The sequence below is a fragment of the Medicago sativa genome, chromosome 3 (genome assembly GCF_051527215.1).
Source record: "Medicago sativa cultivar Bolivia chromosome 3, Bolivia_mono, whole genome shotgun sequence".
Taxonomy (NCBI): Eukaryota; Viridiplantae; Streptophyta; class Magnoliopsida; order Fabales; family Fabaceae; genus Medicago; species Medicago sativa.
This window is the reverse complement of record NC_140751.1, coordinates 82664728-82682743: the sequence shown is the minus strand read 5'-3', so window position 1 is coordinate 82682743 and position 18016 is coordinate 82664728. Positions and strand designations below refer to the sequence as shown.

The following is an 18016-nucleotide window of genomic DNA, read 5'->3' as shown; positions in this document are numbered from 1 at the left end:
ATGCTTGGTAGTGTATATTCCTTTAATCCTCTTTGTGAAAATTGAATTGAAATTCTTTGGAAACTCTTTGAAGTATGAGGATTATAGGTCATATTCAAGCCTTGCATTGGTGATGATTTTTTAGGCCTATTTCACGTTTGTTTTTGCTTGTTTTTCTTATGTTAATTTTCTTACTCTTGTTATGATAGCTTTGACTTGCTTTATATTTTGTGCTACTAACCATTTGTTCATTGTTTCATACATCATAAGCATTCCACATCCCATCTCTTTCTCCACTTTCATTTCTTGTACTTTAAGTTTCAATTTCATGCAAAAATTAGAGTGTAAAGATTTAGGAATTCTTGTAATATTTTCCTTTCATGTCATTTTAATTTCTTGGCAAAGAGGCCATAGAATGTATCTAGGGTATGATGTAAAGGACAATGGACTCTAATGATGTACACCGACACAAGCACCGGCACATGCACACACATCACTACATAGTTAGAATATGCATGTTTAGATGTATGCTTAGGATTGTATGTTTAGATGAATGCCTAGGACTTATACTTAGAAAAAACCAATTTTCCAAACAAATGTGAACAACTTCACTCAAACCTTTTCCAAATAAACCTTGGGATCCAATATCCCATTGTATTTTCTTTTCCATTTTCTTAATCAAATTTCAATGAAAATAATCAAACTTTGACTTCTTTTGCAATTCACTAATTCAACCTCACTATTTTCCAATCTCATGCCCTTGAGGCCTCTTTCTATTCTTCAAACTCCATTTTCAAACTTAAAATCAACCAACAAAAACAAAAAACATTTTTGAAAGAGAACTACGGTGGATTTGATCCCTTAAACGGGTACGTAGGCAAGGAACAAAATTCCTTCAATTCAACTAAAATAAAAATTCAAAAACATTCTTCTCCCTCCAATTCTTCACTTAGAATCCTTTTAGGTTTAATAAACATTTTCAAATAGCATTTAAAAATAAAGCGCGCGCGTAGAAATTAAAGACGGTTCCTATAGGTTACTATAGTCGTTATGGGTGCCTAACACCTTCCCGTAGCGAAAACAACTCCCGGACCTCGATTCTCAAGGGTTTTGCTTACTTTTTCCCTTCCCAAGAAAAAATAAGATATCACCGGTTTAAAAGGTTCAAACGTAATCAATGTTTGACACCCGAAAACCAAGATAAAACAACTTCCACAATTTAGCAAAAACACCTTTCTCCTCCTCTCCCCAACCCACCTCACACGAAACCACACTCTCCAACTTCTCATAAGCCGACCGCACCGAAAACTCCTCTTTCTCTTCTAACCTCCACCACCAAGCATCCCTTTGATCAACTAAACTCACCCCCTCTAGGTCCTCCAAGAGGCTTAAAAGAACATCCTCTTCCCACGTAAAAAGGTGCATTCTCCAAGTAAAATTCCACTCCATACGAAGATCCGACCTCTCCCCCACCTCTCCCACCAACGCCTCCTTTTGAGTTGAAATTGAGTAAAGCCTTGGATATTTAATCCGGAAACAAGTGTCTCCTCTCCAAGTATCACTCCAAAAGCTAAAAGAGAGACCATTACCTACCTTACGAACCACCTCCGCATTGAACCAATTAGGCACACCAAAATCTCCTACCTTAAGCATCTCCTTCCACCAATATGAAGCCAATCTTAGTATATATCATAAAAATATTTCTTAAATGATAGTTCAAAATTAGTATATATCATAAAAATATTTATTTATGTTAAAATAGATTAAAGTGTAGAGCATATTTAATTATTAAGGGAGGGGGTTGCAATTCAAGCATCTCAAAGGGGAGGGGAGTATAAATTTTACTCTTCAAGGGAGGGAAATGTATATTTTAACATAAGAAGGGAGGGGAGTGTAATTCAAGCATCTCATAGGGGAGGGGAGTGTAATTTACTCTTTTTATATTAAAAGTTCATTTTTATTTGTTCAGAATAACAATCATAATTAAACTAACAATCTTGGAAAAGATAAATTAATGATTTTTGTTTGGTCACATATATAGAGAAATATATTTTTGATGATGTTAAAAATATAAAAAATAAAATTAGTAGAGAAAAATAAAATGAAATTTCTCCCTAGTTTCATTGTCACTAAATTTAGTGAAGGTTTAGAGATAGATTTTACATTAATTTCCTTTTATTTTTCTCTTGTTAGTTTAATTTTTTTAGTGGTGATATTTTTCGTCCTTGTAATTTGGGTCAGTTTTGGTTTTCGTCCCTGCAAAAAAAAAATTGAAAAACATCCCTGCAAATTTTTTTTTGTTTGAAAAGGTCCCTGGCCCCAGCAAAACGCTGAAGTGGCATGGGTATGCACATGTGGCAGTTGCTGACTGTGCAAGTTTTGCCACGTGGCCGACCACACAATATTAAATTTTAAAAAACATTTTTAAAATTCTGGAAATTGTTTTTCAAAATTAAAAAATCTGAAAAATAATTTTAAAAAATTAAAAAAATTCCGATCAATTTTTTGAAATATGAAAAAAATGGAAAATTATGTAATTTTTACGAAAATTTTAAGTTTAAAAAAATTGTTTCATTTTTTCAAAAAGTTATTTCCAGATTTTATAATTTTAAAAAAATTATTATTTTTTGAAAATTATATAATAAAAGTAATTTCAGAAAATTATTTTAATATTTTTAATTTTATTTTCAGAATTTTTAAAATGTTTTTATATTTTTAAATTTATTTTCAGATTTTTTAAAATGTTTTTTATATTTTTTAAATTTATTTTCATTTTTTTTAATCTTAAAAACAATTTTCAAAATTTTAAAAATATTTTTTAAAATTTAATATTATGTGGCACGCCACATCAGTGCCACGTGACAAAAGTTGCACAGTCAGCAACTACCACGTGGCAAAAACCATGCCAAATCAGATCGAAGTGGGGCCAGAGACCTTTTTCAAACAAATTTTTTTTTGCAAGGATGTTTTTCAAATTTTTTTTTTTGCAGGGACGAACACCAAAACTGACCGAAATTACAGGAACGAAAATCATATTTAAGCCTTTTTTATATTAACATTTATATAGCATATAATCTTGCCCCCGTCGGATGAAATTCCTAGATCCATTACTGATAATATTTATATTTAATTCATGTGAATGAAAAAAGAATCAATTATGCGTGATTTATCTATCATTCACAATGGATACTTTTTTTAAATTTATAATTAATGATGTGTTGATAATTGTGTGTTTAGATTTTTTTAATTAGTATCTATAATGCTTAAATTTCTAAATTAAAAGTAAACTCTCAATTTCAGATGATGTTTAAAAGAAACTTGTCGATTGCAATTTTCCAAGTTTAATCTTTAGTTTGAACAATACTTTATATGATTGGTTTGATTTTAACAATAATTTTGCATGAAATTTGTGCCAAACCAACCCGATAAAGACCGAGGTTGTCTAGTTCGGTTCAATTTTGTTAATATTTTTGAAAATTTAAGATTTTTTTAATAATCTTATAAAAAAGTTTTAGTCACACTGCTTTTTTACTATCAACATAAATACTATATATATTTTAATATAAAACTACTTATTTAGTGTGAAATAAAATAAATAATAATGAAATACAATGGTTTGGTATACACGATCGTTTTTTAAATTTGAATGAATGACGTGAGATCATTGCATGAACAATAGAGGTTGAATTTGAATGATTTGGTTTGGTATAAACCCAAATAAGGAAGAAAAACAAACAATTTAATCTCTTTGGTTGTTACACCTTTAATTTCATTAGTCCTCTTTGCACCTTTTGTATTCTTGTTGGTAAAAAAATTCACTTAACGTACTTCACACAAGTCTCATGATTAGTGAAATTCAAAGTACCAATTACTCCATTATTCACTAATACTTTGGTTCTCTGCATAAAAATATATTTTAATCTCCACTAATATTTTGGTTTTCTATATGGAGATATATCATAATCTTTAGTGTCACAAGATAGAGTATTTATTGTTTTATATCACAATATTTTATTTTAGTGTGAATATTCATAATATTATGGGTAATGTTAGACACTGGTTAAAGAGTCAAATATAGTAAATATTACATTGGAATTTGTGCTGTCAACTCTTCAAAAGTATAAAAAGTGTCACTTTCATTTTAAAACTTTCTTTTTTTAGTTTCCTTAACCAGTGCCCCGGGGGCACCGGTTAACATGACCCTAATATTATTAGCGACGTCGTTTTGCAAATTAATTGAAAAAATGACGTACAACATTACAATACACACCATATCCAACAAATTTTGATTCGTAAAGCAAACTAAAAAATGCTTTGTAAAACCTATAGGAGTATCGTGAAGGTACACATATTGAAATAGAAAGATTATAAACTCATGGTTGGAAGACTAGCATCTTCATGTTGGAAGACATGCATAATCTGATGGTTTAGTTGATTATTTATCTTCAAATGTTCTTAAAATCAAAAGTGTGATAAAATGCACAAACTCAATTTATGCTCCTATTATTCATCGTTACTAATACTATATTTAACTACACCAAAACAATGAATTGTATAAGTTAAATTAGCCTCTTCTACTATAGTTCATTGTGAATAAATGTTATAATGTAATGAGTCAAAGAGCTGAAAAGGGCAATATGAGAATTAGGAATATGGACCCTTATAAATAAGAGAAAAAGCCAAGGAAATAGGTGTGAAATATGTGATGATCTCATTTCTCTTCTAATCTCTCTCTTTCTCTTTCTTGTACCTCATAGCTACTACCTTCATAATTTTCTGCAATTATTTCTTATGGAACAATCCATTAAACATTGTACTAAATTCTCCATTAATCAAGTTCAGTTCCTTTGAATATTTGTACTATCATTACATATAATAATAGAAAATCACTTTAAAAGAAAAATTGTACCAAAAAGAATTGTTTTTTTTTTTTGAAGCACCAAAAAGAAATGGTTTTGTAGCTATTATAATCAATTTTTATTGGACCCATAAGTGTGTTGGAAATGTCTTGCTAGCACTCAAATTTTTCATACCCAGGTTATCTCTTTCACCGATGTTAAATTTTCTTTCAAATTTCAAAGAAGACAATTTTCAATATCTGTTTCATTTGCCATGAAAATCAACAAGAGTCAAGGGCAATCACTTAAAAATGTTGAAATTTATTTGTCGAGTCCAATGTTCTCGCATGGTCAGTTGTACGTTGCAATTTCAAGAGTCACTTTAAAACATGGTCCAGTCTTTCGTAATGTATCTTGATGATTAAAGTTCAAACCTTTTTCTTATGTCTGCTATTAACTATATATGTTTACATTGTTGCGGCGACTTATTCGTTATATGTTTACATTGTTGCGACTTATGCGTTATATGTTTACGCTGTTGCGACTTATTCGTTATATGTTTACATTGTTGCGACTTATTCGTTTAACTTCTTCTCAGTAGGACCCGTGCGGTAGCACGGGTCAAGTGTCTAGTAAACATAAAATGTTTGTTCCAGATTTAAAACTAGATAGTAAGTTACAACAAACTCCACACGTGAACACATCTACTTCTTAGATAAATATCTTGCTAGGGGCAGATCTAGATACAAATATATGTAGGTATGTGCCCTCACTTTGTTATAATATTAGTTTTAGTATTACAAATATATGTATCTACTATTTATTAGAAGAAAAAAAAACCCAGACATTGTCTATAATTTAGACGAATACAATTAGAATAAGTATCACGAGTATTTTTTGTTTGTTTTTCATAGATTTCTTCCGCTATCATGTTTGAGGTACTTTCAGATACTAAATGAGCACACCTCTCACATGAGGATTTCGAACCCTGGTTCACTAAATTGTGAAAGTACAATCCCTTTTGTCAAACCCAATCCTCGGTAGTATCATGATAAATATTCATTGCCGCAAATATATATATTGCCCCCAATATTTAATATTTTTGACCCGTCCATAAGTCTTGCTCGCTTGGAAAATGTTTCTTGAGGCTTGCCATACCTTACAAGGTATTTGAAATGTTTCCATAGGCATACATGTTTTTGTTAGGATCTTTTCTCTGACACAATTAAGTGTTAACTACATGGACCTTACGTTGATGTCAACTGAAGGTGAGAAAAACACAATAAAAGGGGATTTTAATTGTGTTGGTCTCTTTTTGTGATGGAAGAGAGAAAACAACACAAACAATTATCTTGGTTGACCCCACAATCCGCAGTTACTTTCGGTCCCCTCGCACTTTAAGAGATTTGTTTTACTATAATAAAAATTACAACTAAGATAACCTATTTCTAACTTTCCTTGCCAACATATATGACTTCATAATCTCAAACTAGAAGATCACAAAAGTTTATAAAATAGATTGTGTTTACGCAAACTTTACGAGTAGTAACCAAATTTGAGTATAATACACTATAAGTGTATGTTTTTGTGTTTCTTTTGAATGTTTCTTAGATAACGTACACAATATCAAATATATGAAATCAGAGTGCAATATCGTGTATTATGGGCATGTAGCTTTTCTTCGGTTAGATCAAATCCTTTATATAAGATATACATGATAACGACCGCTGCTCAAGAAATCTCTGTCTTTAATTGTCTGATTAAATGTTGTAATCTTCTCATTAAGCATGGTCACCAAATCAATCATTCAATTCCAACAATGATGCACTTCAATCATGTTTTATTCAAATATGTAAGTCAAAATTTTGGTTCCTTTATTGAGAAATAGTCCTTGCATCAGTGACGTTTTAGAGTCGACGCTTGGTATAGAGGATCTCAAGATCTAGAGGCTTTGACCATAGAGCGGTGACTCTCGTACCAGAGCGTTGACTTTCGTACCATAGAGCTTGACCTTGATCCTGATACAAAGTCTTGTCATTATATATGATAGAGAGTTTCTCTTCAAGATCCAGATCATTGACTTTAGTCGAGAGTGTTAACCTATAAGTAATATATCAGAAATACGTTTTGATCAAACTAGGTAAGTGTGTGTTTGATTTAGATTGTGTTTGTTACCAAATTGAATTTGCCTCCCACCGTGCTTTTTTCTAACTCCACAATTTCAAGCTTCAAAAATATCACGGTAGCAAGGCATTGGGACGTGAGAAAAGTGACTCAAACGTGTAAACAAACAATGCATTAAAGTTTCAAACTATTAAAAAACAATACTACCTCCGTCCCAATTTAATTGACACAATTTTGTTTTTCACACATATTAAGAAAAATGTATTAATAAAGGGGAAAGTGGAATATATTGTATTGGGAATAATAAAAGTAGTATTATTTAGTGTTATATTGTATTGGGAATGATGAAAGTTGTATTGAAAATTGAAATAGGTCAGTTATTTTAGGACACTTTTTTTTAGAAAATGGGTCAGTTATTCCGAGACGGAGGGAGTATACAATACACTATTTAGCCGAATGAAAAACTTGGAATTCTAGCTTTACTTTAAATTCTGTCAAAAAAAAAAAGCTTTACTTTAAATTAATTTTGATATAAAATTAACTTATTTTAAAGTTAAATGATAACACCCTAACTTATTTTCATGATTTGATTCATTAATATAATTTCTTTGTTATATAAAAAAAAAAAAAAGAAACAAAAATATCTTTAACCAAAAAACAATTAGTGGTCGTATTATTCTTCAAAAAAAAAAAATTAGTGGTCGTATTAGAGGAACTAGTAAAAAAACCCGTGCTAGCGCACGGGTACAGTTATTGTTTTGGCAATTATAACTTAAAAAATATGAAACATTTAAATTATTGAATTAATGGAAGAATTCCAAGTGTTAAAATGTAATGGTTGTATAACTGTAGTTAAGTATAGTTAAGAGTAATATAGGTATTAATACAGGTAGATAAAAAAAGGACTTCCTTCGTAGTTAAGTATCATGCACAACTTTGATGTGGTATAGTACAGAAATTTAGGTAGTAATATAGGCAGATAAAATAAAGTCCATAAAAGATAAATAAAATATCTTCTCTTTCTTCCTCAACGGTTCAGATTTAGTTTCTTTAATTTTTTTAATATCAACCTCAAACACAGGTAATTAAACCCAGTCTTTCTTTCTTCTTGCATGCGGCTGGTCAATTAAATTTTCCAGGGTTCCTAAATCCAGTCAATTGATTTTGTTCTATAGCCATTTAATCCTTATTCCTTCATGTATTAAGCTCCTCTTGTGGCTGTTATTACCCCTCCGTTTAAGTGATTTCAATTCCATCCTTTCCCAAATGTCAAATCCAATGTTGAAGCTCACTTCATCCTCTTGCGTCAACCGCCTTAATCCTTGCTGCAATTCTAATCTTCGATTATTAGATTGCTCGATCTCTCAAACAGGTTGAATCGGAGTAACAATTATTTGACTGTTCAGAACCTTAATAATTTCAATAAAAAAATCACACTCCTCATTACACAAAAAAAATAACAAAATACAATTCTGATTCATCTTCTTCATAATTCGTGATTCAAAAATCAAAACGCAAAAACGCGATCGATCTGAGTGTGAGAAGCTTCAGCTATGGCGTTCATGAAGGGAAAGGCAGTTGTTAGCAAAGTGGCAGCGCTGGCGAGATTCGGTGTGCTTCCAGTCGCTATCGTGGCTGCGACCACCAATTAGGTAATTCTTTCCTTCAATATTCATTTTGTGTATAATTCATTTTGTTTTTGGACGTAGAAATATTGAATTGGATCAGGTAAGTTGGGCTGTATGACCCGATTTGAGTTCGCAGGCTGATGTAAATGGGCCTCTTGCATAGGCATGTCAAATTATTTGTTAGTATACCCCAAACATTTCTATGTTTTTAATATAACTTACATAAATCCAAAATTATATACGCTAATATTATAGCTGTTTTATAAGCTATAAGATATTAATCTAATAAAAAATCAAAATTATATGGTAAACTTAATTAGTAATAAATTTCCGTCAATATTGTTAAAAATAGATATAATTTTAATACAATTTAAATGCAACTTTGTATTGAAAAAACAAACTGGAGTTGTTTAACAATATTGGTCAGATATAAAAAAATAAACATAATTTAAAATTATATGTGTGCTTTTGGCCGAAAAAAATAGTCAAAAAATAAGTTGTCAGTATAGTTAAGAGTAACAAAAAAAAAATTTGAAGGAAGAGTAACAAATTTTTATTAGTAATATCTTCATAAAAAACATAATTATACTTATAATCAGTTATAGATAACATTTATATGTATACTTAAAAAAAACACGTAAAAAAATATATGTATGTTGTACTTGGACATTGTTGTAGGTTCGTGATTTGGTTCTTAGTAATACACTTAACAACAATATAATTATTATGTTAACTGTTTATGTCAAATGCACTATATTATAATGTATGTAAACTTAATAAAGTGTGCATAATAGTACATCAGGAATCTTTACTATCATGTGTACAAAAGAATCACTTTTTACATTCCACTGACTTCTACAGGACCCAACGAATCTCCACTATTCATTGTTTGTATTATGTTGGTTTTTTCAATGAGAGAACATGACTTTAGATCCCACATGCATAGCTTTGTCTTGTTGTGTGTCTTTTTTCCACTAACTTGCAAATGTATGTATTCTTTTTATGCCATATTTTTTTTTTTTGAATCAACTTTTTATGCCATAGTTATTAAGTGTATTATTGGTTTTGCATGTATATATAACTATATAGTTAATAAGTTTGGTGTAAAATTGAAGTTGTGGTATTTGTTTATCCTGCTAAACTTGAAGAATTGAATCAAAACATATATTATCCTCAATTATGTCTTCTTCGTGCAGGTACGTAGTAAGTTAATGTTAATTTAATTATTGTAGTGCATGCATCTGTATTGTCTGAAAGTATGGTCAATGTGCTTTACTAATAAAAAAAAAGTTGTGACTTTGAGTACTTAATTTGAGATCAATTCCAGCATGTGATAGAGTTTGATACTGTGTAGTGACACGCTAGATCCGGATTATGCCAATTATCTTGCAAGCATTGATCCAGTTGGATTTGAAGAACATTTTGGTGTTATGAATTCTGATCGCACAACATCAAGGGAGAGTTTGATTGAGCATAGTTCTAAATATAATTGGCAGTTAAAGGTTGTAGAAGCAACAATGCTTTCAAAAAGTATTTTGGTAAGTACAAAAGGTAATAAATTTTAGTAATTAGTGGAATTTTTTAAATAAATTGCATGTAAAGTTGACAACAATATGAAATGATTATTGTAGAAATTGGCTAGGGAGATTTCAAAAAATTTCATGTATCCGACTCAGAAACTTGTGATGTTAATCGATGAAGAAATTGATTGGGCATATAATTGTAAGATCCTGAATGCTGCTGGTAACATGACTGAAAAGTTCTTAGGGCCAGGCTGGTATGAGTATGTCCAAGCAAAAAAGTTAAAGGTTGGAGAGCAATTGGATTTTATATATGATAAAGATGCAAATATAATAATTGTGAAAAAGGTAATTTAAGCAGAAGCAATGTTTGTTTATCAAATGATGTATGTATTAGATGAGAAGTGTGTCAAGTGATCATAGTTTGTTGTGTAAGAAATAATGGTGATGTATCGTAGTGAATGGATGATGAATAATGTTAAGAGGTTAAATTATGATGTGATCATTGTGAAAGTTAATGTATATGTATAATGTATTATGTATTGTCCTCTTGATTAATGGTTTAATATTATGTGTAATGTAGGTTTGTTGTATAATATGTATAATGTAAAATATATTTTGGTTGACAAAGTTTCTTGGATGTTGTTTTTTGTCAATTTGAATGTTTGTAGGTAGGCTATCTATTCATAGTTTCATGTTTAACTTTGAATAATATAATGTTTTTTATGTGCCTTTAAGATTTTTGAATGTATACATTTAGTAGGTGTGTGACTTTAATGTATGACAGTGAACAGATATTGACTATAATGTGCTCCTTTAATTGTTCACTGGTATTTTGTTAGTCTATTTATTAGAGTTGCTGGAAATTATAGCAGTGTGAAAAGGATATGGAAGGTAAGTTGTATAATTTAGAACATTACTCCACTCAGCTTTCATTTTGTCTGAAAAACAATCTTCCAACTATAAAGCTCAAATTCGTCATTATGAGGTAATTATAAAACTCTGTTATTATAATAATCTGGTCAGGAAAACTTGTTAAAATTCGATGTGAAATGTGCAGTGTTATTCATATACTATTGTCGATGCATTTGATGCATTTGTTAGTCTACAGATCTGGAACATTGGAGATATGGTTCAACAATACAACTGTTGAACAGGCAGAAGGATAACAGGTGCAAAACAGGAATATAAATTTGACATATATTATCAGTCAATCTAGTGCAAAGAGTTGATGCATTTGAAAAGTTGAGTGAACAAATATTAAGACGGAATAAGTAAAAAAAAGCTCTGATGATGTTCATGATTTGCAGGCGTTGCTGTTGATACCAGCTCCACAGCTACTTCAAAAAGGGTACATTATGTTGATTCCTACAGAAATAGTAGCATGATATGTAAGTAACTCCAATACTTTGCAGGAAAATATGAAGAATAATATATAATACTAACATCTGATACATTAGTGATGAACATTTCAAGGCATAGCAGTTGATACCAGTTGGATTACTGCATAAAAATTATTAATAAACAATATGAGATGTACATAAAGAGTAGTATGAACTGTAAGTTATTATTATACTTTGCATGGAAATATGAGGAATAATATACTATACTAACCATTAATAAACATTTTGGAAAACTTCTTTGTAGACAACATTTGTAGTGCTGTCTTTGGCTTGTTTTTTCTCATCATGAATCAGTATCTTAATTCCCTTTTTGCTGGTCACTCTTGAGATCGCGACATATATTTGTCCATGACTGAAAACATCTTTTGGTAAATATAGTCCAACCCAATCAAGGGACTGACCTTGTGATTTATTAATGGTCATTGAATAGGAAACAACGATTGGAAATTGTCTCCTACATAGTTTGAATGGCCATGGAGATTGAGAAGGTGACATATCCATACGTGGTATGTATATGATATTTCCATGATGTTTTCCACCCATAATCTTAGCTTCCAAAACATGATTAGCCATTTTTGTGACAATTAACCTTGTTCCATTACACAGGCCTTCAGATTGGTCAATATTCCTTAAGAGCATAATTGGACATCCAACTTTCAATTTGATTTGATGATTTGGAAGCCCTGAAGTACGTAAGGTACTAAGGAATTCTGGTGTCAAGACATCAGTTATGTTGTTATCATGTATTTCTGATCTATCTATTGAGTTAGCACTATTGTAGATCCTTTCATCTCCTACATTATTGAAATAGAACTTATCAGAATATAACACATATATAAAGTGATAAATCAGTGTTAATTTGCAGGGATAAAACATACAACCTGGCATGAGATCAAGTACATAGTCATTTATTTGATCAACAACCTCAATGGTGGATGCTAAAATTGCTCTGGACTTCAGGTATTCATAAGACTTGTAATTATCCAAAAAATTAGGATAAGTGCTTTGTATTATGGCAAGAATGGGATCATCAAAATCAGTGATTAGCATCTCCGTTGGTATTTGTATTTCAGCATACCCATCATTTGGCTCACTAATTTTCCCCTCCCCAACATTTAAAAGCCAATTTGAAAACTGAGCAATTTCTTCATTTTCTATAGAATTAGTACCATGCTTCAATCTCATATTTTTGGTTAAGGTTAGAACTTGACAATGATCCCAAATATATGATGCATTGATTGACGCATGTACAATATCCGAGCGATTACCTCTTGGTATCACAGGTAGGATTTGTCTAAAATCACCCCCAAAAACTATTACCTTTCCTCCAAAAATGGTCTCACACCTTTTTGTTGGAGTACTCATAATATCTTTGAGTGTCCTGTCCAGACACTCAAATGTGTATCTATGTGCCATTGGTGCTTCATCCCATATGATTAACTTAGTTTCCCTTAATAGTTGTGCCATATCACTGTCATGATCAATTTTGCAAGTGGAATTGTCTAAAGTTGGGACAGGCATTTTGAACTTTGAATGTGCAGTTCGGCCGCCAGGTAAGAGTAGAGATGCAATTCCACTTGTAGCCACAGTCAATACAATTTCATGCTTTGACCTTAATGCACTTGCCAAAGTACGCCACATATATGTTTTTCCTGTTCCACCATACCCATGCAAAAAGAAAACTCCACCTTTCTGATTTGTAACTGCAAGCATGATTTTTTCATAAATTTCCCTCTGTTCATCTGTTTCATGTAATTATAAAAATAAAAAAAATTAAGTATTTGACAGGACAATAACCTGTTTCAATATGAGGTGTAAAAGGTTGGCAATATTATGTATACATACTAAATTGCATACCTGTAAGGGATGTAAATAGTTCTTGGAACTCAGCTTTGAGGGCATCAATATTGTAGTTACGCTCATCATAAATGAGTCTATTCCCCAATTGCTCGAGAACATATCCATTTGGATAAGGTAAGGATGGAAAGTCTTTCAAAGTTCGTCTACTTGATTGCAACAACTTCTCAATCTCTATCAATGTTAAGTTTTGAATTTGTTCATCACTGAGAAGTAGTTCTGCAAACAGTTTATACAATATAAAGATAATGGTAGTGATGATAAATTTGTAAGAATTTTAGGCACAAAAAAATATAAATAATGTAAACCTTGGTTGTTAGCCAGTATACGTTGTTCCCTTAAGATTCCATCAGACAACCATTGTATAGTTTTCTGCCATACATGTTGTGGCCGATTCATTGTTCCTGCTAATAGCATAACAACAAATAATCTTCTTAAGAAATAACCTGAGCCCCATTGATATGCTTCTCTAACGGCACCAATGAATTCCTTATCATCATTTAGGAATCCCATTGCAAAACAGGCCTCCCTAAAAGTTAGATACTGTACATCACCAACTTTCCGTATTTCTTCATATGTTCTAGGCCCTTTAACAACTGTCAACATCAACCTCAAATGGAATAGTTCTCCAGTTGTTGGTGGGACCCAAATCAGTCTACCAATAGTAAAACCCCTCTTCCTTGGCGTCCAAATTCTGTTCTTTTTGTTATAAACAAACTTGGTGACAAATTGAGCATATGTAAGTTCTCTTGCTGCCTGATAATCTTGATTTGCTTGTAACCAAGCAGTGAACATTGATTCAGTTACACTTGCTTTTTCAAGAACATTCTCCATTGAAGAATGATCAGTAAAGTAAATTGCTTTCTCGCCAACACAATGAAAAAACATCCGCTCAACTGCTGGTTTCCTACCATGTATTGAAAAAGAAAATATTCTCCAACATGCTTCACATGGAGAAATATATCTACAATCAAGATATTGCTTGATTTCATCAACAGGTTGTTGAGGTAATGTGTTTTGTTGTTGAGAAGGTACAATTCTAGCTGCAATACGATCATATCCTTTGTGGATGTACTTGAAAAGGTATTTAATTGATGAACTTTGATTACACCACTCCATGTTTATGTGACCTTGGTATTTCAACAACAAAGTTGTGTTGTATGGAACAACATGTCTATTGTCTAAAACTATACCATTTTTCACTATGGTATGAGTGTTGGAACTTCTTTTGTAAACAGGGTAGCCATCTTGATCAACAATGGTTTGTTCAATGAACTTTTTGGGAAAGTACTTGGAACATTTGTTGTTTTTCATGCATGGTGATCCCAATCTAGCTAAACCACAAGGACCATGTATCATGTGACTTTTGACCAAGTTGTATAGCTCAATATGTTTCTTTGGATCAGGGATTTCAGCCGAAATGATCTTATCAATATCTTCAGGTTTAGGATATTTACTTGATGGATGTAAGAAGATGAGAATGTGTGCATGTGGTAAGCCTCTTTTCTGAAATTCAATGGTGTACATATCTGTGTTTAAAAAAGAACAGTTTTATTAAAAATTGATAATGCCAAAATCTTAACAGTAGCTATTATATTAATGAATTGAGATAAATATGTTGCTTACATGCCAACACCTGTCCTAGTACGTGTCTTTTGGTGAGATCTTTGATCAACTCATCAAACTTTATTTTGAAAACCCTTGAAACAATATCGGGACGGTCTTGTGGCTTCAAGTTGTATTTTCCAAGTTCTCTAGTGATTTCAGGCCAGTTTGGATTACATGTGAATGTAATGAAAATGTCTGGAAAACCAAGAACACTGGATATTGCCATACCATCAAAGTAAAGTTGGTCCATATATCTTTTACTTCCTACAAAGGTTGATGGCAACACAACTCTTTTTCCTTGCATTCTAGGTTGACCTTGGTTATTTGCAGCTCCTGATTCACTTAGTTGTCTATATTTTCCAACTCGTAACTTCGACTGATTTCTTCTTAGCCAGTTCAGCCGTTCAGACTCCATCATTGCATATCCATCAACCACAAACTGTTGGAGTAGTCTTCTGGACAATAGCAATGTCATTGCCTCGTACTTTCTTGATTGAATTCTAAAGGAGAACCAATTTTTGATTGTCAGCCTGTTTCTTCCTGTAACCACAATATCATCCTTGTATTTTAGCATTATGCCTGGACGATATCCATCTTCTCCATAAGGAAACAGGAGTGGATATTGAAAACCAAGGTAACTTGCATGGAATTCATCAATTCGCTGCAAACTACCAGTTTGTCCTTGCAATATGATGTCTCTATGAGAAGCTGAGTCAATATCTCCAACTATAAGTGCAGCTACCTCAGAAACGGTTGGTTTGTTGTATATCCGTCCATCAGTTTTCCGATCAGCAATCAGCTTCAACTTGACATCTTGAACAGGTCCTTGCTTCAAGGTATCTCTTGCCATTCTGAAAGCTTTAGCATGAACATTGTTTTTATCCAACATTGATTTTAAATCTTTCACAATGTTGACATCAATTTCTTTATTGTTGCTGATCAGGAAAACAGAATATTATTAGATTTCAGGTTAGGTGATAGATATATAAGTAAAAGATAATTATTACTATTGTGAACTGGATGTAATAAAGAATAGTGTTGTAGTTGACATAACCTGAAAGTACCAATTCTATTTTTGATTTCATTATCAGTGTCATAGATATACAACTGAGCAAATTTTGGACGTTGTCCTTTTAAGGGTAGCATGCTGCCAATCCTATGACATGTCTGGCCTTGCATTCTTAAAATAGGTGGACCTCTCCCTTTCATTGTTTGGTCATCCATATTCATACCTGGTGAAGTAAATGAGAACATGGCATTGTAAGTTCTTGCATTAGCTTGATAATTCTTGCTCTGTGTGCCTTGGTTCTGAGATAGTAAGTTTTGAAGTAGTTGTGGAGGTTGTTCTAACTGAGGTAGTTGTACTTTGCCAGCAGCACAACATAATTGAAATTTTGGATTAGAAGTGTTCTTAGATTTCTGTTTCCTTTCTTGATACCACATTAAAGCTCCACATTGCTGACACTCCCATACAGGATCTCCTATGTCACCATATACTATGGCAAAAAAAGAAATACCTGAAGATTAATATTAGAATTGTTGAAATGAAAAATGAAATAATAAAAAAATGTCTGTAACCTAAGACTAAAAGTTACCTCCCAAGATATTTTCATCGATGTCTTCAATCTCTTCATCAGTAGAATTAGATGACTGAGTATCGTCACTGTCATCAGAATCTGAAGATGCATCATCATTTCTGTTTTCATTTTGTTGATTGGTGTTTGACTGATTTGTGAACATTTTATTGAAATAATCAACATCAGTTGATATATTGGTAGGTTTGTTTGTTCGTTCACATGTTGGATTTTCAATTGTTTCAGGAAGGGCAGATGTTTGGTCATCAGAAATTATGGTTGGTGATGTATGTTTATTTCTATTGGTAGGCTGAAGAGGAATATTGTCAGTTGATGCATTAGCATTATGTTTACTTTGAACTGGTTTTGATGATGTAGCAAACTCTGAGGCTGTTTTGGTTTTCTTATTGACTCTGACATTGGTTGCATCATCAACATATGTCGCATTTCGCTTTGTTATTATTATAGGAGCATGAACAGACTCTGAAGGTGTTTTGGTTTTATTATTGACTGTGACATTGTTGACCTTGGTTCCAGCATCAATAACTTTGGCAGCTGAGGGTGTTTTGGTTTTGTTATTGACTCTGACAGTGGTTGAATTATCAAGAAATGTCGCATTCCGCTTGGTACATGTTTCAGGTGCATGAATAGATTCTGAGGGTGTTTTGGTTTTCTTATGGACTTTGACATTGTTGACCTTCTCCTTGGTTGCATAATCAATATCTTTGGCATTGAGCTTGGATGTGGTAGGAGCGTAATTGGAATCAATATGGTCTGTTTCAGAAAACTTATTTAGCAAATTTATACCAGGTATGTTTCTCTTACTCCTGCAAGCAGCATTAAACTTATTATAAGGGATATTTGAAGAATGGGTTTGATTGGTTTCTTTTGATTTAGAACTTGATTCTAAGATTGCTCTGATTGTAGGTTGACTTTTGACTGTGTTTGAGTGGTCATGTAAGAAACGTGTTGATGTAGTCTGAACATGGTTCTGTGTGGCAATTTTCTTGTTATTGCTAATGTTGGTAACACTGAGCAGGTGGTCAGCATTGCGCTTTGTGTTTAGTTTCTGAGTGGTTTTAGATGTTGTAGGTTGAATGTTCTCACATAAGTTTCTGCTCTCAAACCCTGAATGAGAAGTACTGGTTGAAACATTTTGTTTAATAGGAAGGTTAGGCACATTAGTATGGGAAGTGATATTCCTATTAAGGGAGGAGTAAGTAATATCAGAAAGAGGGGTATTAGTTGAATCCTTTAATGATACAGATTTCTTATTTTTCTTCACACACAACCTCCTTTTCTGTCTAGCCTGAGATGTTTTAGCATCAACATTGTGGTTATTGTGATCCATAACCTGATAGAGTAACATACATGGTCAAGTAAAATACAGACTGAGAACATAATGGTGTTGGCACTGATAGCTGGCTACAGAATAGTATATAACCAATGATAAGAGTAATTAACTTTAATTGTCACTGATCTTTC

General features: G+C 32.2%; 2 protein-coding genes across 5 annotated transcripts; one reads left to right on the top strand and one right to left on the bottom strand.

Moving 5' to 3' along the window:
- The first annotated feature begins 9571 nt into the window (after positions 1-9571).
- Positions 9572-12407, top strand: LOC146940985 (uncharacterized). Of its 4 annotated transcripts, XR_015032217.1 has the most exons (9): positions 9572-9765; positions 9924-10107; positions 10201-10437; positions 11194-11261; positions 11400-11480; positions 11566-11648; positions 11923-11998; positions 12099-12189; positions 12358-12407. XR_015032217.1 is itself a non-coding variant. In XM_085754770.1 (5 exons), the coding sequence occupies exons 1-5, from the start codon at positions 9749-9751 to the stop codon at positions 11410-11412; spliced, it is 519 nt and encodes a 172-aa protein (XP_085610896.1). In that variant the 5' UTR covers positions 9572-9748; the 3' UTR covers positions 11413-11547. The 4 variants fall into 4 exon arrangements, 2 of the variants coding, with proteins under 2 accessions (XP_085610896.1, XP_085610897.1); XR_015032216.1 differs by lacking the exon at positions 11566-11648; XM_085754770.1 differs by lacking the exons at positions 11566-11648; positions 11923-11998; positions 12099-12189; positions 12358-12407 and having other exon boundaries at positions 11400-11547.
- Positions 11657-17882, bottom strand: LOC146940984 (uncharacterized). The gene is made up of 7 exons (XM_085749919.1): positions 16553-17882; positions 16012-16453; positions 14976-15913; positions 13658-14878; positions 13338-13568; positions 12374-13234; positions 11657-12286 (listed from the first exon to the last, which is right to left on the bottom strand). The coding sequence occupies exons 1-7, from the start codon at positions 17880-17882 to the stop codon at positions 11706-11708; spliced, it is 5604 nt and encodes a 1867-aa protein (XP_085606045.1). The 3' UTR covers positions 11657-11705.
- Between the last annotated feature and the right edge of the window lie 134 nt (positions 17883-18016).